This window comes from Falco naumanni, chromosome 5, assembly GCF_017639655.2.
Source record: "Falco naumanni isolate bFalNau1 chromosome 5, bFalNau1.pat, whole genome shotgun sequence".
NCBI lineage: Eukaryota > Metazoa > Chordata > Aves > Falconiformes > Falconidae > Falco > Falco naumanni.
This window is the reverse complement of record NC_054058.1, coordinates 34,947,730-34,971,349: the sequence shown is the minus strand read 5'-3', so window position 1 is coordinate 34,971,349 and position 23,620 is coordinate 34,947,730. Positions and strand designations below refer to the sequence as shown.

Here is a 23,620-nt window from a genome sequence, read left to right as displayed (position 1 = left end):
GGAGTGGGGACACGAAGGACAGTGTTTCATTCCAGATGCTCCCAAGCAAAGAGCAGATTACGAGCAAAATAAAGCTGCTGAAGAATGTCAGTTTAAGAAGACGTAAGAACTGGAAATTGGAGGGGAGAAGGTAAACCCCATGGGGCTGTACCTTGTCACCACTGTTGTTAGTTTTGGTTGTGAACCAGTCACGGCAGTGACTTTGGGCTTTTTCCTATTCAAACCCACTTAGAAAGATCCCAAATCAGACTAAGCACCACAACAAACCCCAGATGCAAAGCTCTGGGAGAACGAGAAGCAGCAGGGAGGGTGATGGAGCCGTGCAGGTATTCATTCACTGCTCCTCAAGCTTGTTCTCCCCTCCCCACAAGGTGAGATCACCATTTCTGCCCTGCTTGACCAAGTAGCTCTGCAGCTCTCGCCAGCAAACCTCTGTCCCCCAGGCAGGGTTTTCCTTATTTACCAATACCCACCCCAAGAAGCAGCTCACATCTTCCCAGAAGTCCAAGGTCCACAGTATGAAAACAACTGCCTTTGTCAGCCAGGCAGGTCACTAGAACAGGGTCCCCTCTACTTCCTTGTCACCAGTCAACATCTCCCACCAAGCCTCCTGCTCTTGTATCTTTTCACAAAAGGACATAAAAGCCCTTAGGTTACAAGACCTTGCTATAGATGGTGCTGTAAGATACTCAGACCTCTTCTCTCCCCCTCCACCGGTCAGGCTGCAAAAAACCTGGCACCGCTGCCTTCCACTTCCGTCGTCAGCTTTCAAGCAGGCTCCGCTGAAGCATTTTCTCTGTTCCTTTGGTACAACAAACAGCTCTGAAAGAGGATCAGGGACTTAAGCATCAGCTCAAGCTTGTGAGGCAACAGCTGAGCTGTGTGATGCTGGCCCTGGAGGGGTGCAAGGATGCCACTGGGCAGGACTGAGGCAACCGGAGGCTCGACAAGGCTGGTTTTTCCCTGGGAAGCCAAGATGCAGAGAAGCTGGTGTTAATGGAAGAGTGGCTTTGCTACTGCATTTATACACTGCCTTCTCTGGAAACCTGTGCTGCAGTAACTACCGCTGCTTGGCACAGAGATTACCCATCAGCGTGAGCAAGAACAAAAATGGCCAGCACATGACACTCATCTTTCCATCATTATATTTTAAGATTAAAACCAATGGAGGATGAGCAAACAAATCTCTGCAGAAAACCCACGAAGGAGAGGAAATGAAATGACACATTTTTCTTTGTTAGAGACAACAGTCAGTACATCAGAGCCCATTTAAATCTTCCAGAGCAGCTTGACCATGGGTGACTTTCTTCCAGGCACCCATAGAGATGACGAAGCTCCAAAAACAAATCAAAGAAAACAGAACATAACAAAACAAACATATCAATCATAAATTAATGCCCTTTAACTTCTCTCATGACCACTAAAATGTAATGACAGAGAAGTCAAAATCCTTGCCTCGAAGAAGCACACCACTCCTGGCAGTTGTGCTGACTGCTAAAAGAGAAAGGCCTGTCTGCAGCTGGGATCAGCCCGCAGGGATGGAGGGAGGAGAAGAGAAAAGGAAGGAGGAAAGAAGCAGCCTCACTTACCTTGGTTTTCCTTTCCCCCCTTCCCTCGTGCTGGGGAATGGGATGTTAGCTACTGCTTACAGCTGGCCCAGAGGCGGCACCAAATGGTTGTGCGGACAGTGGGGATGGCATGCTATTCACGCTTTGTACTAAAAAAAGTCTCTGTAGGCCTCTGCCTACAGGCTGCATCTTCCACTCCTCACAAGGCTTCCTGTCTCTCCCCTCTGGTTTAAGGATGGGATATCTCCTTTGTGGGTCTAAGGTGGCTCCTCCTGGCACCTGCACAAGGAAAAAGTGTGCAGGACTGGCTGCACAATCTCAAGAAACACACTTGGTTACTGTCCATTACAAGGTGCCATAAGAGAGGAGAACAATGGAAAGGAAATGTGTGCAGCTTTGCTGTTATTCCAGGAACCCATCTGCCTCAGACAAGCACGCTCACCTCAGCATCTCTGCTGAGTAGGGGGCTCCTTCCTGAGCCAGGTCCCCAGGGAAGGGCAAAGCAGTATCCTGCAGGATTCTAGCTCTGAGGTATAGCTATGGAGTGTGCAGACAGTGCCAGCTGTGCAGGAGCTCAGGGACTATGAAGAGGATGGCAGCCAGGGGAAGACACTTCATTGCTGCAGCAGCTCAGCATCTTAGGCAGCTACTTCCACCAGCCCCTGCTTTGAGGGGTTCCCCCAGCCCCTTGGATGGAGGCGGGGGTGATCACATCACATGTACCGCCACCACTTCTAGGCATCAGTTCAGACGTGCTCCTATTTCTTAAAAACACTGGCGCAGAGAGCTGGGAGTGGTGGGAGTGTTCATCCTGCAAAAGTTGTTCCTGCGTCCCATGAAGACAGATGGGAGAGACAGAGGAAGCTTGAAACAGGCCGGTGAATGGGAAGCTTGAAGATAGCGAGCAGTGGGGTGAAGAAAACAATGCTGGTGCTCACTCTTGCCCATAGCACAAGGGGAGGACAGAAGGGGGCTGTTCTCGCCATTTGTAATCATCTGCAGATGTTTAACTGGCTTCCAAATGCCAGTGGGGAGTGGTGCACCCCACATGCTCAGCAGTGTCCCGGCTGCACAGAGTCATGTGGCGGTGCAGTAGGGGATTTTCCTCCCCACACCTCAGTACTCGAGTTGGGCAGCAGAAGTGGGGAAAAAGGAATGTCCAGGCAAACAAGCAAGGGAAGACAGCGGAAAGCAGAGGTTGGTCCCAATCCAACCAGCTACCCCCACCCAAAGCAGAGGAGGAATCCCAGGCCAGACATACACAGAAATCATGGAGGATGAATCGCCATGTGAAATACGTGTTTTCGTAACAGTCCACAAAGTCTTTCCTCTGGCCATGCGGGCACGCTCAGACACCATCAATGAGCTTTTCACCATTTGTGTCCTCCTTCCCGCTACCCTCTCTCTCGCTTCCTCCTTCTTCTTCTTCCGCCCCGTCTGTGTACGTGTCCTTCTGCCCATAGTTGAGAGTAGTGCGGGCAAGGTCCACCTCAATGGGAAAGACGTCCGCATCTCGGAGCACGGCATAGCAGTCGTCGTAGTACTTGGACATTGTGGAGACAAAACGCTGGAGCTGGAACACGATGTCCTGCACTGTAGCACAGACATGTTGGGAACAAATCAGGTGAAACCCCCTTCCCAAACAGCACAAAGGCTGCGATCAAGCCTCCCTCGCCAGCGTTAGATATAGTCTCCTACACATTCATTCCTTGTGGCTCCTGAGAGCTGATGTCTCAGGCACAGCCACAAAAGGCTTCTTCAGCAAAGACTTCTGAGCTGAGATGAAGGAGTATGCAGGTCAAAGCCATGTCTGCCTGACCCCTTCAGGTGCTGGACACAGCAGTGGTACTCACCGTGTTTCTGGTCCAGGAGCTCTATTTTCTCTAGCACATCCTTCCTCATCTTGGCAAAGCGTGTTCGAGCCTCCTGCCGGCAACGCAGGATAAGGCGGTATTCATAGTTCCCAGTGCTGACACGGTAGAGGGGTTCACCCAGAGCCTGCCATGGTAAAGAAAAGCATCACTACTACGCAAAGACAAAAGGACAGGCACCTTTCAACCCAGCACGGAGAAGCGGCATGGCTTCTTATCTGAACTATTAAGACAGGCACTATGAACAAACAAGTCTAGGGTGTGAGGAATATATTAATTTATATCAATCACACAAAAAATTCTGCCCTCCTCTGCAAGCTCTGCCCTGTATGCATTGCATAACATACTATACATACATATACGTGACATACACAGGGACCACTGTAGGATCTACAGTCATCCAGACATAACACTGGAAACCAGGACGGAGGGACCTATACATTGTCCCACAAAATAGTTTTGAGAGAAAAGGGTTAGGTCTGTCAGCAAAACAGCGCTCTTTTCTTGCTCCTACAAACATAATGTACATAAAACCCCACGTTACAGACTATGGCTCGGTAATGCATGCTGCATGTGCCAAAACTCAAAGATGTTACTCTGCTGGGCAAGACTGGGTTTCTTTCCTTCACATTTAGAAGGAAAGATATAATTAAATGTTGTGTCAGGAAAATTTTATTCCTTCCTGGCATTGGGAACTAGGCATTCCAAAAAAATCAGATCCCTGCTCCTGAGATCAACACCTAGGGTAAAACAAGATCTTACTTTTACGCAGGGAAACTGGGCATGTCAGGGACACCTTTAGCTATCTTAAACAGAGCTGTTAAGCATTACAGTCATAAAAGTCTAAACCCTAAAATTCCTATTGTTAACAGAGATCCTTTAATCAGTTTTCTTCAACTACAAATGCAGCTTTCACAAGCGTTTTGCTAGAGAGAAGCTAACCCTCCGTTTCTCAGAAAAAGCCCAGAATTAATGATAAGCTGTACACAAATGGAATCTGTGAAGATAACACCTTAATCCTCCTTACACAAGCTAATAGTACTTAAACACTGAGACAGGCAACCACCGAGCAAACAAGCTGCAGAGGAGACGTCTGGTCCCTCTACTATTCCGCAGCACTAGCGATTCATGACAGTTATTTGCAGTGTTTCCCAGGCAGCATTTAAGGCTCTCCAGTTTCTAATACATTAAGAACAAACGTGTGTAATTCTTAGGATGCATTCACCAGTTTTGGTGCACACAGGCACAGGAGAACTCTCGCAATTATAAGGTAGTGTGCATAAGGAAGCGGCAGAAACAAGAGTATGCAGTTGCAATTGCCATAGTACTGGTACTCACAATGCAGCTGTACTCTTCATCATCCATCTCTTTGACTTTCAGGCAGTAAGACTTTGCAGATTTTAAAATTAAGGAGAAAAAAAAAGGCAAAACAAGAAGGAAATATTAAGAATTAGAAGCAATTCCATCATCATCTGCAGGCATAAGAGTTGTACCATTTCAAGCCTTGCTTCAATGCTGCAGCTAGGGACACTGGGGAAAGCACAGTGGGATCACAGTATATTAAACACCTCAGTGGAAATAAAATCTATTTAGAGAAAGATGGGAAGAGAAAACAGTGGGGGAGAGCGAAGGCACTTAATATTTATATTACAGTAGCAAATAGTTTAGATAAGTATAACCTAGTAAGAGAAAAATCCGTGTTCATCTACTGTTTAGGAAAACAGTATTAGAGAAGTATGAGGAAAAAACAAATAAAGAGGAAAAAAAAAAGCTGAATTGTGGGAAGGACTGATGTGGGAAGACATGCTGCTGTATTCACTGGCCTTAGGGCTGCAGCTTCAAATACTCCTCTCAACCGGTAAAAGGAAATAGATTCCTACAGTTATAGAACAGATGCACTTAATGACTCTACTATCTTTGGGTGTAGAAAACAAGGTGTCAGTGGAATGGAGGAGGGGAAAAAAAAGGCATGGTCTAAATGAAAAATATGTCTTGACAGTTGTTTACTTTGGCTGAAGAAAGACTATCCAAAACTACCTGGAAAACAGAGACTAGAGAGCTATTTAGGGGAGTTCAAAAGCATAAGTTGCACAGGAACTCTACAAATAAATTAGGAAACTAATTCAGTCGTGTAGAAAGTAAGTCACCTGAACTCTGGGAGATCTTTCTTACCAGTGTGAACCATTAGGTTAAAAGCAGGTGTCTGAATCTGAGTAATCTGGCAGCAGACAAAGAATTGGAAAAAATGATGCATTCTCGCAAGGACTGTGGAAGGATGAGTATGTGATCATACAGGCTATATGTGATTTCAGGCTATGGCTCTATGAAGCTTAATTTCAACCACCAGTGAGGGAAGAAAAAAAAGCAAAAAAAAAAAAGCAAGCAGCTCGCAGCTCACCAAATATTCAAACTTGACATCCAGGTATTTTTTGATAGTCAGCCTTGTGTCAGGAATGGCTTTATTAAGATACGTATTCAAGTCAGTAAGCATCTGCAAGGGAAACATGCTGTTGCTGAATGTAAAAAACCAAAAAGCATGACTACAGTTCATCAAGTGCAACTTTCTAACCAGCACAGGTCATGAGACTGCCTCGAGTTAACTCTTTTTTGAGCTAGAGCATATCTGAAAGAAAATCTCTGATCTTGACTCAGAATTGCAATGGTTAGAGCATCCAATACTGTCACAGGCAAGTGGTTCCAGTGTTAGAAATGCATGCCTCCCTTCTAATCTGAATTTATCTCCTTTTGACTCATTTCATCTCATTTTCAATCGGTCCTGGAAAGCACTCTCCCTCATTCAAAGGCCCACTACCCAAAGCTGTCCATCCAACGTGGCACTGAAAGTGGTGTCCCAGTCAACATTTAAACCTCTCTTTGCTAAACTAAGTGGACAGATCCCCTGGAGACTTTCACTCAAATATATTGATTCAAATCCTTGAATTGTTCCTGAACTGCTTACTTAAACTCTTTTTAAATTTAGTTGATATCTTTAAATTATGGGTACCAATATCAGGAAAAGGGCTCTAGGGACTCCGCTGATCAAGCTATCCCCTCATCCACAAAAGAAAAGGAGAGGAATACACTCATACACAAAAGTCAAAGGGACAAGATCGATATATTCGCTACATTACCTCTTAGGTTCTTTATGAAGAAAGAAGGAAAGCAAAGAGTTTTTCCCACAATGAATGATCTTTAAGACCACACCTCCAAAGACAGGCTTCTGTCTTTCTAGATTCCCCTCTTCTCCAGACCACTTACTTCTATGCTTAAATTCATTACCGGCTTAATTGTTTTCAGAAGGTGAATCCCAAACTTCTCAATATTGCGATGGGCATCAGCAAATTTCACAAAGGCTTCACTGGCAGCTGGTTGAGGCTCCCGTACACCAATGACAGAGAAAACATCTCCAAATGCTGGATGAGGGTAATAAATACAGACAGATGAAAGAAGAGGTTGACCCTGGAGTTGACCCCTTCCCATAACCTTGCAATTAGCTGGGGAATGATGCTATACGTTCCTTAAAGACCAGAGGTTGGCAGGGCGTTTTTTCAATGTCTCGTGTGAAAGACATGACCTGTGTTAGCACCATAACTGGCAATGCCAGGAAAGCAGCCCTTCCCAGCTCATTTCTGCAACACTTAACTTTCTTTGAGTGAGAGAACCATGCATTTAAGTACTGACTAGAACTCCTGAAACTGGAGGTCAAAGATTTCTGCTCCCTTCACTCAAGATTCTTTACCTCTGTGTGTCTGAGAAAGCTCAAAGAAAGCCCTGAGAAGACTCTTGGTGTGCTCTGTCAAGCCTGTGATGGAAGCCAGAAAAAACGTTTAAGTAACTTCATTGAAACATAATGGAGGCATCCTGCTCTCCCATTTGGTGTCTGATGGAAGACATGTTTTACCTTTGTATAACTCTGCAGTCCTCTCCAGCTCCTCTAATCTCTTCACTAGTCCATCTAAGTGGAAACAAGAATCAGAATACAGAATTACAACAGTCAAATCCAGGATGTGGTTAAGACCTGATCAGCCAGAAAAACAACACTTTCTTATCTTTGGTTCAAAACTCCCTCGTCTCTTAATGCCTGTCCCCTGGTCCAACATGGGAAGCTTTTAAAAAAAACTGCAAACTTACTTTACAGTGTGGGGTCATCACCTATTGGCATCCACTAAGTGGGTCCCCACTTTAAATTGACTTGACTTTAATTAACATTTAAATGGCCCCAGTGACTGGATATATCACTCAGGAAGGGCAGAGGCAATCACAACAGTGAGCACAGCAAAAGGAAAGAATTACGATGGAATAAGTGGAACATGCAAATAACAATAAAAAGTAGGTAAGCACAAGAGGGTAAGTGTACCCTCAAGAAAATGTCCTCCTGGACAACACTTACCATTGCAAAGTATGGCCCGGCTTAATCCCAGGGCATCCGCTGTCCCTGAGCTCATGTTCTCTACCAGTCGATGCTTTACCTTCTTTAATACTAAAGGCCAAAAGAGAGTTGCAAACCAGGATCAGTATCATTTCTATGGGCCTGATAGCATACTTCACTAGTTTCTCAGGCATTGAATAAACTGAACTTAACTCACTTTTGAGGTAGCAGGCAGAAAAAGAATAGCATAGAAACTAGATGTTTGGTCCAGCTGTGCATAACACATCTTCTATCTTGCCTATTTGTTCTGCTCTCACAACCTATATACTTCAATCACCAGAGCTCCAGCACTTCTTTTGGAAGACTATTCCGATCAATTACTTTGCTATAAGCTACCTATCACGATATTTGGAACTAAACTTTGCTTATGCTACTTGCTATATTACTGCAAATGAAGTCAGGAGATGAGGCTGAAAGCAAGACAAATAGGATTTAATGCTCAAACTTATCCCTTTGCTTACTTTTACGTTTTGAATCTTAGTTAAACCCTTTTGTCACCCCTTGGTGGAATTAATTTCTGTCTTTGGTGGTCATACCCTGCAAATAACTAGACACAGTTATACCCTCTTTAGAATTAGATGACCCAGCTACATGTATTTAGGGGAAACCTTGCAGGGGTGCCAAGTGCCCGCAGTTCCCAATAACTCAGCTGAAGCCACAGTGTTCAGCATCTCTGGAAAATACCATATTCTCACCACACCTCTGTTTCCCCAGAAATCCATCTCACTCTTCATGATTTTCCTGAACCCCTGTCAATTCATTAGAACTTTAATCACCATGAAAATAAATGAAAGGAAAAAGAATATACAGATTTTTTACAAAAGTGAGAAAGGTAGACGATATAAAGGTAGACAGGCATTTCATCACTGTTCTCCAAGCTGAGAAACTGCAACCAGTGTTTTTCAATAGATGCATTTCTGTGTACAGCTGAAAATCTCAAAGGTCAGCATAACTTACATGTATTAAAAATAAACAAATTACATTATTATCTAGTTGAGTTTCATCATCCATGTTAAACACAGTGCAAGAAAACAAGCCTCCCGCAACAACAGTCAAGCCTCAAATTTAACTTTTAAGATTATTTCAAGAAGTCAGGGAAGTTATCTTTTAAACCTGCAATTCTCTTTGACAGTATCCATTTGAAAATGACTGAGTTAAGAGGAAGAACAGAACCAAAATTTTACTTCGGTTTTGCAGGGACAAGTCTTTCACCCCTCCACGCCATTTTAACACTAGGGAAAAAGAAACCAGTCTTACCAATATCCAAAGACTTGCCCTGCTTTGGGTCGGCCTGAAGCTTGTTGTAGTGTATCGTCACTTCTCCCTACAGAAAGAGCAAACCCAAAACTGCTGTGCTGGAAGCAAGTAGCAGTGGCTTCTTTTACCAATGGACAATAAACCATTAACTATGACCCAGAAGCTCCAGTGGCCCCCTCCTACCTCTCACCTTTACCATCTGTATCATCTTGGCCACCTCCACCTTGGTCTTCCCTTTCACGGACTTCCCATTCACTCCTGTGATTTCATCACCAGCTGCTACGGTGCCATCTAAGGCTGCTGGAGTGTTATCAAATACCTAGCAGAAAGGAGAAAGAGCACAGGCAGTGTGGAATCAAGAGGAAGAGAAAGGTTAACAGAGGGCTGAAGAACAAAATACAGACAATTATATTCCTCTTATTTAACTCAGTTGTATTTTGTTCACAGTGAAGCTGAAGTTTTTCCCCTTTCCTAACTAAGAGGTGGGCTGACCGTCTTGCTCTCTCAGGAAGTTCTTGCCTCCAGGACGTACCTCCCCAGTGAGAGGATTTCTTGATGTTGAGAATGTCCCTGTGAATTCTAACGTGCTCTCCAAGGAGAAGGATAGTTTCAGAAGTCTTAATTTAACTCTTCCACACCATTAGGTACTAGGGTGAGGAAATCTTATTCACTGGTAAGTGAGATGATGTCTCCCACTTTGAGGAAAAAAAAATAGCATAGGGACTCTCCATGCTTTCCATCTCCAAAGCCAACACTGTTTTACCAAGATGTTTTATTCTTCCTCCCTGAGTGCAGACCTGGACAATGTAGAGACAGGGGCAGTACTGGGCTCCTCCCCCAATGCTGATCCCAATCAGGTTCTGGGAATCCTTCTTCAGAGTCACTGTCCCAGGTACAGTGGGGATCCCCCTAGAATGAGAAAGGGGGAATGAATAACTGAACATGGATGGCAGAGCCGCACGTGTATGGAACAACTGCGGTGTCTGAGTTGATACAAACTGAAAACACGATGGGCACTCCACATCTGAACTCATCACATTATCACCACCATAGAGTCTATCAGCACAGGCCAGCAGAAAGACCTTCTGGGCTATCTTTTTCAAGGCTGCATACACAGATCAGAAGTGGGAGAGACACCCTCACTCACGGCACTGAGTGAGACACCGAGGAAATGCTATCATGTTTTAGAGATTTAATCTGCTTAGTGCTGGAGTGAGAGGACAAGTTGCACAGCATAAATGAGATGCAAGACAAGTGCTCCATGTTAAATTAGTTGTTAATCTCATCAAAGCTTTTACTTCTCAGGAAATACCAGTGTCCTCCTCCTTACAGACCTAAGGAGTCCTGAGTTTCTCTCCATTTCTTGCCTCATTATCTTTCCTCCATTATAAATATTTTTCTCTCTGGCTAAGGTCAGTAATTTACAGAAGATCTGTCAGCACTGCTTTGCAATCAGAAATGCAGGGTAGTCATTGCAGAGCAACAGAAAGCATTCTCCTTTGCTCACCAGTGCATCAATGCCTCATCCCCAGTCCCCATAGGGAGCAAGAAATCAGAACTGAACTGACTCTTCAGCACACAGTGACAGCAGCAGGCAAATTTATCCACTCCCATGAGGTCTTGGCTGCAAAGACTATTTCTGTTGTTAGCAAAAAACAGGGAAAACCAAGCAAAATACTTACAGCTTATCTTCCTCAATATCATAGTCCAAATCCGCAAACATTGTTTTGGTTAAATGGAGCCTGTTTGTCTGAAACGGCTTATTCCAAACTCCCTGGGAAAAAAGAACAGAATAAACCCCAATAAACCAACTGCAAAGAATCAACCTGTCACCCTTGTTGATCTCCTTTTTTTTTTCTTTTTTTCTTTTTTTCCCTAACATCACATCCTGGTCTCTGTTCTTTTATCAAAGATGAAAAACATGTCAAGAGCTTCTGATTCTTTGCTCTGAATGAGACAGGAGAAAGTCCTTGAGTTTGAATGCTGTAGGTTTCAAAACCCACATATGTGCAGCATTTCCAAAACGGAACAAAAAGTTGCCCTTTCTGGAAGCTGTTTCTTCACATGCTCAACCTGCACCACGGCTGCTAAAGATATTTACAGTTTTATCCCCTACATCTGTTAAACACGTCTGTTTAGTTCTTGACTTCACAGCAAGTCATGTCACATTTTGACATCCATTCCCTATCTCAGGAGGTTACACAAAGCTTTTTGCAACTCATTTTCCCCAAAAGCCTCATTATTTCCCCACACACGAGCCCCCCGTTCTGTTTCCTATTTAATTTTGGACAGTAATTAGCAGACATGTCTCGTTTCGCTCGTCCTTTGGCAGCACCCGAGGCACGGTGGGTGACGTGGCCCGACCCCACCAGCCGCCACCAGGCTTCGCCGACAGCTGGCCACGCTGCATCCCGCCTGGCGGCCTCGCACATCGGGCACAGCCCTTCGCCGCTGCCTGCTGCGTGGCCCCCACCCCCGCCCTCCCGCCGGGCTGCACCCCAGGGCCCGCGGGGCGAGGGCCCGCCACGGGCGGCGGGGCGCTGGGCCCTGGCGGCGGGCTCTCCCCGAGGCCTCAACCCCAGCCCCGGGGGGAACCGGGCGCCGGCCCGGCGGTTTGAGGAGGGGTCGCCCTGGCAGGGCGCGGTGCTGGCGGAGGACGACCCCCAGCCCCTGCCCTCGCAGAAACCGTCGCCGGGGCAGCCGCGGGGGGGCGGCCCTGGGGGGCGGGGGGTGTCCCGTGGCTCACCGGAAGTGGCCGCCTGGCGCGCGGCCCCCGCCGCCACCTGCCTCCCGGCGCTGTCAACCCGCCGACACGTCACCGCCGGGGCCAGCCCGGAAGCACCAGAGCGGCCGGCGGAGCCCCGCCCCCTCCGCTCGCGCCGTGCGTTGCCATGAGGACGGCGACCCGCGGGGCGGGGCCAGCTCGCTCCCGCCGCCATCTTGAGAGAGGCGAGGCCGTAGTGCCGGCGCCCTGGCCCCAGCCCGGCTCTCGGGCTCCCCCGCGGTGGGGGGGAGGGGGCTCACCTTGGCCTCAGGGGAAGGGAAGGGGCCATCCTCCCTCCGGCCAGGCAGGCCCCTCCGGTGCGGCGGAGCGCTGCTCTTGGGAGTAAAGCGCCCTTCGGGTGTGTGGTGTATCCCGGCCCCGCCCGCCCCGAGGCCTTCGGGCCCCTCCGGCCACCGCAGCGTGCGGAGAGGGAGGGCTGGGCAGTGTGTCGGGGCCGGGCCTGCAGCCTCCAGCCCCAGGTTTTGGGTTACATCCGATTCCAGGTTCCCGAGGCACCCCAGTCACCGCGGCGCCGGCAGACGGAGCCTGTGAGCTCCCTGAGTCGCAGAAGGGGAGCTGCAGTGGCGGCAGGCGCTGCAGAAGAGGATGGGAACTGCTAAGTTGAACAGGTGTCATGGCACAGCATGAAACAGCAGCACCATTGCTTGTCCTGCTGTTATTAATGGACCACGGTGAACTATTGGCCATTCAGTCACCAGGAAGGGCACCCAAAGTGTGCCCACAGCAAGGAAAAGGCCCTGTTGCACTTGTTGCTTGGAAAAATACAGAGCTGTTACCCATGGAAAGTGATGTACCCTACACGAACACACCCAGCACCAGCCTCCCACAGAAAGGAACGTTTCAGAAAAACTTTTGTGAATGTGAACACACCCTGGACTGATGATTCAGATGACAGCAGGGACACAAAGAGCTTTGAAAGTGGTTGGTCCAATTGCCCCTACTGCTGGCAGGCCAGCAGCAACCTGTGGAAGCAGTGATTTGGAAGCCGATCAGCACAGCTGTATGCAAAACTACTGTGCTGCCATGTGTATGGCAGGATCGCCAAGCTTCTGCACGTTTTTTCTCCTCTGTGATATGTGTGTGGGGGTAGTGGTTAGGTGTTCAAATTAATTTTCTGCCTCCATCAAGATAGTACCATCACTGGGAAAATGCTTTGATTTCCCAGAAGAATGTGGTCACCTGTTGCATTATGTGTCATCTCTTCCAGCTGCTGCTGTCTTCTGAGCAATTACCAGCCTGCCAAACCTGCCTTACTGATGCAGATTAAAAAAAATAAAATTCACTCTTTGAACTGAATACTTCTCCATAACCAGGAAGAAGGACTGGCCGATGACAATGACCTCTCTTCCTGGCTGTGAGAGTGGTTAGTGTTTGCAGTGTGCAGCCATGAACCTCTTGACTGCATACATCAAAACATCAGCTGAAGCCACCCACAATGCTGGAGTACAAGGGCAAGAGTGTGTTGTTAATAATCACTTTGAAGTCCTAGGTCTAGGGGATGATTTATTTATGAAGGGAAGTTGAATAAAAAATGCAGTCCTTCAGGTATAAGCTCTCTGAAGAGAAGACTGACATCCTGACTGTGGATGCTAGCAGGAATTTTACATCAGTGAAACACTAGAATTGATGAGCCAGACCCTGATCTCTGCCTGTGAGGAGCTTGCTGTGGCTCAGCAGTTCAATGGCACTTCACTGCAGCTGAGGATGATACAGAGAAGGCAGAGCCAGCAAAAGGCAAGAGGCAAGGGTTACAAGTTGCAGCATGGAATTCCAGTGCAATGAAAGGGGGGGAAAAAATCCACTGTGAGGGTGGATAAGCACTGTTATGGCAGCCCAGAGAGGTGGTGGAATATCTACCCCTAGAGATAGTGAAAATGTAACTGGACAGATTCTGCAATGCTGAGGTCCCGAGAGAGACTCTGCAACATTTGGAAATGTTTTTGTGTGTAATTCTTTTTCAAATTCTTGGATCAAAACAACTGTCTGTAACTTTCTTCTTCTTAGAATACTTTGAAATGCATTAAAACAAAAAAAAAAAACAAACATCTGTCCTCCTCAGAGCTAGTAGCTTTGCTATTGACAGCTAGGGGTTGATGTATTTGTGACACATTGCAGCTCGCAGTGAAGTCCAGCCCTTGGCTAGCTGGGCACAGCCCAACACAGAGGCGACCCTGCATAACCCTGCCCAAAGTTGAGTGTTAATACAGACAGGAGCTGAATAAACCAGTAGCACACATCAGATCGTCAGCAGAGGCAGAAACCAAGTCTTTCCCAGGCCACGGCAGGTCTGGGAATCCCACACTGGCCCTGTGCAGTCTCCTGCTTCGTGGCAGGGTCACCCCGGAGGAGGCGACCACCAGGCTAGTCCGCTGGGCTTCATTTCTGAGAGGGGAGCTCCACCGTGTGGGCCCTGCTGAGAACCTCGGCTGCAGGAAGCGGGTCTGGATTCAGGCGTACTGGATTTGCAACCGTAGGATATTTTTCCTATTTTACTGCAAGGGGGAAAAAAAAAACCCGTTTCCCCCACGCCTAAGAGAACACCTGCATAACCAAAATCATTTGGTTGTGCCCAAGGGGATTGGTCAGGGCCTTGTACATGGCTGGGCAACAGACTAGTTAAAAGCAGTCCTGGGTCCTCATTTATCTTGCATCCACTTCTGCTACTAGAGCTGCAGGGGAAAAGAACAAGCAGCAAATGTCTCCTCTCCTGGCAGCTCCTGCCATTAGAAAGAAAGACAGTAGGCAGAACTGGCCTGAGGTAAAACCGCAGACCTTCTGACACTAGCAAGGCCAAAACCGGTAGGGCTGATGCACCTTGCTTTTGTATTGCTCCAGTGATGTCTGCACATCGTGTATGTCCTTCGGTATGTCCCTGAAGGACTGGCTGGTGTGTGTGTGTGCTGACTGACCCTGCTTTTTTTGTGTGTGTACAGTCATTCTAACATGTCCGGAATCGATTGGATTCTCTCTGCATGAGATGGAGAATGAATCTGCGTGTGCCCTAAAGCCATTCATTAGAAATCCAGCCAATTGCCTCCTCCCAAGGAAAAAACTAATGAATTACTGATGCAAACGGTTATCTAACATACAAAAAAATAAGGCTAGCCAGCATGTAAAAGAATCCCAGGAAGCCGTTCTTTTCCAGGAATAGGTCTGATTAATTGTTGTATCAAAAATTTGAAACACAGTTTTATCCTGAAAAGTCTATCAATAAATACAGCCTGGGTCAAGAGGGCTCAGTTTGCAAGTACAGACATTTTTCCACCCCCAGACAGACAATCCATGAAAAGTCAGCCTAGGCTCTGGGAGTCAAACTCCTTTCTGCTTGTCTTTCATCACGTGTAATAAGAAGTCTGCAAGCAGATCACACTTTGCATGACTAGTTAGCTTCTTGGCACTCAGATGCATTTCTCTGTACTGGGTCTGTGTTGAATCTCGTGTTTCTGGCTGCTGTTCTGCTACTGTTGTCAGCGTCAACACAACTAATGCTGAGCTAACATCCTCCTTGATTGTTGTCCCTCGAGCCACGTTGTCTGTTTTGAGGGGAACTTCTAGTGGGTAAGTGTGGGGATTGTGTTTCCTGCCCACTGTTCCACAGCCTGCCTGCTCCGTCCCTGCCCTACCTCTGCTAGGTGCTTCAGACCCCTGCAGGGGCTTCTACATGGTGCAGATGAGAGATGGAGGTGGTGGTGGCCCCATTTGAGGTGGAATAGGGGACAGTCATTCGCAGGTGTGGTTTATCACATGTCAGGGTGGGTGTTTGCTGTTAGCACTTGCATCTTGGGGCTACCAACTCAGAGAGGAAGGGGAGAGAAACCTTGAAAACATTGCTACAAATGACCTGACTGCTGATTTCCCAGCCTGTGGATCTTACTGCTGCTGCATTCAGACTCCTCCCAGGATGAGATGAACCTTCAGTTCATTCTGACAAATTGGAGATATCCTTCCCCATGGGGGCACCAAGCTCTTGAGTGCTTGCCCCATATTGTTTCAGCAGAACACAGTATTGCTGTCCTTCGGAGTTCAGGCTGACTTAGTCTGGATGGTGAAATTTCCCATTTTTGGGGTGAAAAGCAGTATTTTTGTGCATTGATTGATTTTTTCTTTTGTAATTTTTTTCCTCCCCGGGTGTTTTTATTACCCTGCCTCTGAAATTTCCTGCATTTAGGGTTATCAGAAGCTTATCCAGAGGGAAGAAGCCTGGTGAAATGGACACTGTTCCATGGTAGATGCATTGTATTTCCACACACACCAAACACGTTTCATTCCCCCTTGACTTTGTTCCCACAGATTTCTCCTCCTAGTCAAGGAGGTAGGTCTCAGGACAGTCTGTTCTTCCCTGCCACTAACACACTGCTCACTGCTGGCCCTCAGAAGGTACAGCTGTTACTCCATGAAAGCATTACATGCAAAGGCAGTATTTACAACCTGGAAAAAACAGTGACTTAAAGCCTAATAGGTTTTCTGAGATCCTGCAAGTGGAAAATATGAGCCCTGGCTTGGCTGATGGTTTTTAATTTATACAGCAACTTTCAGCCTTCCCACACCAGGGGCATGACCACACGTTATTGACAGCCCAGGAGGACTGCCAGTCTGGTAAGGCACTGTCAAAGCTTGTGGTCCTTGGGTTGAGCCCTTGGAGTGTTGAGCCCCACAGCGGAAGAGTGACGGGGCATACGGGGGACCACATCTTGTAAGCAATGGCAGAGTGGAGGGTGGGAAACAGGCAGAGAGTTGCCCTCGTTATGCATGGGTCTAACATGGCCAATTACCCCATCCTCTCCTCACCTCCACAATGTAAAAGGCTCTTGTTGAGAGCGGTCATAATTCACGGTGAACACCCTGCCTCCCCCTTACTCCCTTCACACCCGCTGCTCTCCATTTTCCTTCCAGAAAAAAATGTGTCTTTGATGAAATGAAATGGCTCAGTCAAAAAAACCCTCAAATGGTTGGGGACCCCTGCACTTGGCCACCCTTGCCCACTTCCCAGCTCTATTTCTGGCTGAGTTTGGAGTTTAAGTGGGCTGACCTTGTGCCCTGACTGCCCCGGAGGTCAGTGATGAAAGCGGATGGAGGCTTCACAGTCAGGTCTCTTGTGTGTGACTCTTTTGTTCCCGGGACAAGGGTGTGCAGTGCCTGGGACAGTGCTTAATTGTTCGGGGGCACTGCTTTACCCGTCATGCCCTTCCCCGGGTGGCCCCAGCCCTTCTTGCTCATGCGTGGGAGGGAGGCAGCTTCCCCACTCGGAGTAGGGAGGAGGAAGCAGAGTCTGGGTTGCTCGGCATCATTTCTGGCTGTTTATCAATCTGTGTAATAAATTTTGCAGAGTGCCAGAAAGCCAGAAAAAAGAAAGAACGAATGAAAAAGAACTTCCTGGCATTTTGTGACTCCTGCCTGTCACTGGGTGCATCCTCCATTGTCCTCCCACGCAGGCAAGAGCAACATCACCTTGCCCCAGCCAGCTCCTGGGTCTATCTGCTGTGCTCCATTGGGATGCACCCTGCTGCGAGAACTCCTTCCGCCCTTCTGCAGATGTTTAATGAGGAAAGCCCGATGTGTCAGGTCTGAGGCACTGGGCTTAGCCCACGTGGAGGTGATGGGGTCACACCAGGCAGTGCAGAAGCTTCGAGTTGGGGCACATCAAAAAAGCTGGGTGGTATTGTGGGGGAGCAAGCCCAGGGCTGGATGTATTGAGGGTCCTGAAAAGCTTTGCTAGACCTGAGCTGGGTACCGCACCTGGCACCGCCCTGAGGACACACAGAGGAGCAGTGAGTTTGCTGTAGGTGTGCGTGGGCAGGGGAAAGGTGCTGGACAACTTTGTGGCATGATGATAAAGAGTTGAATGTTTACAAATGTCTGTGATGGAGGTAGGTCAACAGAGCTCAGCATAAGCATGTGGGAAGCCTGTTAGCACTCAGTACCTCTTTGGCTGCCCCTTCAAGCATCTTTCTTCTGCAACAAGTCCTTCCTGTGCTTTACATCTTCATTGCAGCTGGAGGCTGGGGCAGGAGCCTCCACAGCAGGCCCTCCCCTCTGCTGTTTCGGGGAGTGACTGTGCAGAGGAAATGGATAAAAGGAGCGGAGGGTCAGGGTTTAATTACCCCATTGCATGCAGAGATGAGTGATGGACAGAGACTGTCAGTGGGTCACTGATTAGCTGCCATGGAGCAGACAGAGGAGGGGGGAAATGTGATGAGCCCCCAGGACAGACCACTGTTGGGGAAAGCCATGAGACATGGAGATGGCAGCTCATAATGGGGGACACTTTCCCCAGTTGTTTCCCCAGTTCTTCGTTCCCCTCTTTGTCCCAACTCCATCAGGAGCCCTGTGGACTCAGAAGCCTCCTGCTGGGCCCTGGCTGCTTCACTGGTTATGGGCAAGTGTTGCTGGGGTGGCAGGTCCCCCTTGAAGGATGGGGAAGAAGGTGTGACATCTCCTGCCAACTGTACTGAGCTCTTGTCTCCTTGTGTGGAGACGGTGAGGAAGGATTGAGGGAGGGAAGAAGGGAAGGAGGAACAAAAAGGCAGGAGGGAAGGAAAGGAAGAAGGCTGAAAGAAGCAGCTGCTGGCCGGTGAGGTGTAATACACACACAGTGCTCCTCTGCACAGGTGTGAAGGTCTCCTGCAGAGACATCAGCCCAGCCAAAGTGGAAACCGGGCTGCCTGTCTCCAGCCCCACTGCCTCCCCACTGCCTCCCTTGGACATGGCTGAATGCCTCAGGTAATAAATCTCTCTCCCCGTTGCATTCCTGGCATCTCTTGGCTCTGGGGCTGTAAGAGAGCAGGATTATTGTCTTGGCAGATTTGGTGACCTGGTTTTGTGTAAGCAGAATGCAGAAGTAACAAGTTTCGTAAGTCTTACCCCTTCTGCTCCCGACCCCATAGGTACTTCCCCCTCCTTTCCTTGTCACGCTCATATCAAGCCCTTGTTCTTCCTCCCACCACACTGCCTCTGAGCCCAGCCTCCATTTCCTACGTACTCCACAACTCAGTCAACTCTTATCCCTGCCCCTGCCCTTAGTCCTGCCGTACAATGCCATACCTAACATTCTTCCACCAGTCCTGTTACCCTTGGTCTCAAGACTCCTCTTTTTCTCCTTCTCCCTACAATCCCTCTACACATCCTCTTTTGGATTTTGACCTTTGGTTTCTATCTCTAGTCACAGTTGTCCTCTAAGGTCCTGCTTCCCGTGTCCCCTCTCCCTATTCCTTTCCCTTTCTTGCCTTTACTCACCCATTCTTTACTCTTCTTTCCTGTCCCCTTCACCCCTCATCTCCCAGCGTTGTTTGCATGAATTGTCTCTGAAATCATGAGATCACTGTTTTTTTCTGCCTCTGTCAGTGGGAACATCACATTAAGGAGCGTGGATAAGTGACCGGGGGCCATTGGGGTGACTCTGGCACCCCCTCTCCCCACCCTCCTTGCCCCCCTCTTCTTCTGTATCAAAGGAAGCTTTGTTGTCGAAAAGCAGAAAGAGAAAAGCAGATAAAAAGGCGGAACATGTGATCTCATTGGCTTTATTTAGCCATCCAGCTATTCCTCCTCTCTTTTCTTGATTCATCCAAAATTATCTATCCATAATCCATCCTTGGGCTTCACATCTGTGAAAGAGATGGTGGTAGACTCTCTTTTTCCAAAGGGACTTCAACAGCTGACCTCTTGGTCTCCACAGTGTGCAAAGATGACCCTGACGGGGCCCTCTAGGCAGTGTACTGCCTTTGACTGCAGTAGTCTCCATTGCAGGACTGTGGGATCTCACCCTGTAAAGGGGAATTGGAGCCAGGGAGAAGCAAATCCTTTTCCTTGTTTCACCATTGCTAAACAGGGGTTTCTAAGAGGATCCAGCAATGCATTGCTTTATCGGGGCACTGCTGGGTGGGGAGGTTAGTGTTTGTAGCATTAGATGCACAACATTTGAATTAATGAGTTTCTGGTTCTGCCAGAGACTTGCTTTTCTGACGGGTAAAATTCTTCATCTCAGGGTGCTTCAGTTATGCTTTGTGATGGAGATGAGCAGTGTTTATCTACTAAGGCTGACTGTATGCTCCTGGCGAGCACCCTGTATGATAGAGCTACTGTGAGGACAGGGGAGCACAGCTGGGATTGCAATAAGGACTTCTCTGTCTATGTTGGGATTCATTTAGATGCTATCAAACCAGGAGGCATTATTATATATTCCTTAATTGTTACATATTAGATGGGTTTGATGCTTTACAATGAAAGCTGCTCTGCATGCAGCTTCAAAACAGATACAGCTGACTTGGCACAAATCTTAATTGTGAGCACAGTCATACGAATAATGAGTTTGTCAGTGCACTGTTTTTATGATGTTTTAACCAGCTTGGTTAAAATCCACCAGACAAGTCCTTCTAATGTGGGTATATAATGGTCCATTTACCTGTATAGTCCATTTCCCTTCTCTACAGGAATAAAAATTCTCCAGATAACGCCTTAAATCCACAGCTTTGTATGCGTGTGTGCGGGAAGTCACTAAGGCTGAAATGTAATGATTGTTTCAAGGGCTTTCCAAAATAGTTAAGGCACTGAATGCAAGAAGAGTACAGAAAGCTTGGCAGATGGAGCCAGGCAGTATATGCCATGTTCACCTAAAGAACAACACAAACTGAGATGGACTTGGACAAATGGTAGTCAGAGTAGTGAAGAGGGTCTGTGGAAGATGAGCAGAAAGGCAAAACCAGCAAGATTTGCTTCAGGTGAGACTGAAGAATTTGATTTTCTTGCAGAAGGCAGTATCAGTGAAGGGTGTACCCAAATGCTCTAAAAGGTAGGGAGGTAGGAATCTGGCTGGGGAATTGTTTCTGTTGCAGAAAAGTCATCGTGGAAATTGCAGTGACTTTAGCATCATGTGAACTTTTACATATCTATGTATGTATGTGTAAAATGACTCAGTGAAGCAGTATGTGCAAGGGGACTATAGCTAGAAGGATGTCTGTGGGAATGCCTGAGGTAATTCACTGGGGTGTGGGAAGACATGATGTCCATGGGGATTTGTCACAGCTTTTCTGTGGTAGGAGATCATGCACAACCAGATTTACAGTAATAGTGCAGAGAAACTATATGACATTACAATCTATCCAACAAAGAGTGTTGATTCCAGCTTACAAACAGCTGAATCAGTAAATGTGGAAGCCAGAAAGTGACTTTTTTGTGTCTCCCATGTGTTTTTTAATAAATGCAGACTGAAGCTTCCACTGGACTCCTGCCAGCTCTGGGTCCCTATCATTTGATTTTCCTGAAACAGGCACCATGACTCCATTTGAAAGACATTTCCATTAGCATGTTGGACTGATTCAACTTATATCCTGCCCTGTTGTGTCCGACTCATTTTCCCCTATCTCTAGGAGAAGCCTGAGGGAAGGCAGAGGGCCCTTCACATAGATGCTCAAGGTCTCTATCAGATAATAGCTGAAGAAATATTTGCCATGACCAGCTATGGTCATTTTTTGCCATTCCTTAGTCACTTGGCAGCCAATGGAGGGAAGAGGCGAGAGCTGGGTGGGGGAGAGTAAATGAGACAGAGGGACAAGAACAAAAGATTCTTTTGTGGTACAGAGAGAGAGAAAAGGGAAAGCATCACCAAATGCCCAGAAGCCATGTTTGTAACAAGAGACCTATTCTCTCAGCTACTTGGAAAACAACTTGGAGTAAAAGGCCCTGGTTGAATTAACCCTTCATGGAGGCGACTTACTAAGCATGCAAGAAAGATGCATGGTGGTGGGAGGCGTAATCTGTGTGGCAAGGTAGCACTGTTGGCTCTTGGGCAATTTAAAGCAAGGATTGGTTGTCTGGGAAGAGGAAGCAGGAATGACATTAGGTGGTTTGGCCAGACCAAAGTTTTAAAATGTCAGATGTCCTTTCTTCACAGGAGCTTCAATACTGGCAAAGATCACTGGAGGGGTTTTTGCAGCATATGAGGCAATGACTCCTTTTCATTGACAAGGCACCTAGGACTGTGGAGAGAGAAAGGAAAGGAAAACACCACACTTAAAATGTATGTTTTGCTGCAGCACAATCTTGTCTCATCACAGCCTCTGTGAATTCAGTTCCTATTGTTGGCCTTCAAAAAATCTGTTCTCCGACATTGCATCTCTCTTGCTCATGTCTTAGACCTCCCTTTAGCTGAGAAGAACAATTTTACTGGAGTTAGAGGTTCTCTGTACAAATGCATTGGTGGTAGGCCAAATCCCACGACCTCAAAGAAATAACCAGCTTTATTTTATTGTGAACACCCTCTCTTAGCCACCTCCCTGCCCTTTCTAAGGAGGCTTCCTCTTTTATTAAGTGGATATTTGGGTGAAAGGGGACTTCTGTGATGACGGTATGAGAAAAAGTCCTCCACAAGAAAAGAGAATGTGCACCTATTTGAAGATCAAATATGGCATATTGTCATATGCCAGGTTTGTTTGTATCTGAGCTTGCTTCCAGGTGCTCTGCAAATTGAAAGAAGTGAGACAGACAGATCTGAAATAAATGCCTTTTCTCCCCATGACAGTACAGAAGGGACAGCACCCTGCCTCTGGAGCATCCTCACATAGCTCCAGGCAAAGGGAAGTAAGGAGCAGTTTGGAAATGGAAAAGGAAAGTCCTCCTTTCTGCTTCCTTGCCTCGCCAGGACAGGAGCAGTGTCCACTATCATGGGTTGCCCATCCCCCTTGGCTCGATGGCGCAGATGGAAAGGATGCAGTGGGTGCCCACGGAGCCCGCAGTCAGGTGGGCTGCCGAGCGGATGTGAGATGCACAAAACATTACGACTGTGCTTTCGTAAATAAGCAATCACATGGGACTCGTGTGCGTGTGTTAGAGCAGCGCTTTGAAAATAACCAGGAAAATCATGTGGTAACAGAAATCTGCCCTCCCCCTCTCCCTAACCTTCTCCCTCCCTTTCCTCTCCTTTCTTTCTCTCTCTCTCTGTCTCACTGAGTTGGTAACCACAAAGGCTGGAGCTGAATTTTGCTCCCACTAACCCCATATAGCGTTTTGGGGTGTCTGCATTGGCACTTGGTCTTGGTGGCCAACCTACCTGTGCCACTCAGACCACTTGTGCTGTGTGATGTCCCCTGCAGCCCTACGAAGGAAATTTTCAAGTTCAGTCTCCTAGAGGGATTGAAGGACATTTACCCAGAGGGGTTGCTAAATATGATTACATCCATTGCTCAATGGGATTTTCACTGTTGCAGCTCTGAGTCCAGCAGAAATTGACTTTTTCTTGGCACTATGGTTTTAATACCTGACTGGCACTTACTGGAGTCACTTGCAAGGTCAGAAGAGTGAATCCTGGAGTTTGAAATGCAGTTTGGAAACTAGGAAGCTTGACGTTCTGCACTGCTCCCTCACACAGCTCATTCACAGTAGCACAGCATGGCAGGAGTCTCAGACCATTAAAATCTCAGCTGAGCTAAGAGCAGGTGATGTTCTGTGTAGAGCAAGTGCCACCACACTACCAATAAATGCATGTCCTGGAGCCTTGGCTCCACTAATGGCCTCCTATTGTAACTAAGTTCTTACGTAGGTATGGCTACCAGCCTTGCTGCATGCAAAAAGCCTAAAGAGTCAGAAAGGGAGGGATTTAGTGGGCTGTGCCAGGTGAGGCTCAACCTGTCCTGCTGTCCTTGGGTGGTGTTGCCAATCATACCTTATTCTACTGTAGGTTCCTCCAGCTATCATTTCTTCCAAGCTGGCCTTTCCTAGC

At 47.4% G+C, this 23,620-nt stretch overlaps 1 protein-coding gene across 3 annotated transcripts in view; it reads right to left on the bottom strand.

Moving 5' to 3' along the window:
• Positions 1–1,128: 1,128 nt before the first annotated feature.
• PICK1 (protein interacting with PRKCA 1) overlaps positions 1,129–23,620 on the bottom strand; it is a 32,547-nt gene continuing 10,055 nt past the window's right edge. The window contains exons 1-13 of one of the 3 annotated variants that reach the window (XM_040594701.1): positions 11,872–11,967; positions 10,808–10,899; positions 9,923–10,034; positions 9,316–9,444; positions 9,126–9,192; positions 7,830–7,919; positions 7,341–7,394; positions 7,179–7,241; positions 6,719–6,852; positions 5,838–5,930; positions 4,778–4,828; positions 3,422–3,566; positions 1,129–3,161 (exon numbers count right to left, since the gene is read on the bottom strand). In XM_040594701.1, coding sequence (XP_040450635.1) covers positions 2,917–3,161; positions 3,422–3,566; positions 4,778–4,828; positions 5,838–5,930; positions 6,719–6,852; positions 7,179–7,241; positions 7,341–7,394; positions 7,830–7,919; positions 9,126–9,192; positions 9,316–9,444; positions 9,923–10,034; positions 10,808–10,848 — 1,224 coding nt within the window. In that variant the 5' untranslated portion in view covers positions 10,849–10,899; positions 11,872–11,967 and the 3' untranslated portion in view covers positions 1,129–2,916. Of the gene's footprint in view, positions 3,162–3,421; positions 3,567–4,777; positions 4,829–5,837; positions 5,931–6,718; positions 6,853–7,178; positions 7,242–7,340; positions 7,395–7,829; positions 7,920–9,125; positions 9,193–9,315; positions 9,445–9,922; positions 10,035–10,807; positions 10,900–11,871; positions 11,968–23,620 lie in introns of those variants that run through there. The other 2 variants (XM_040594699.1, XM_040594700.1) reach the window with 2 other exon arrangements.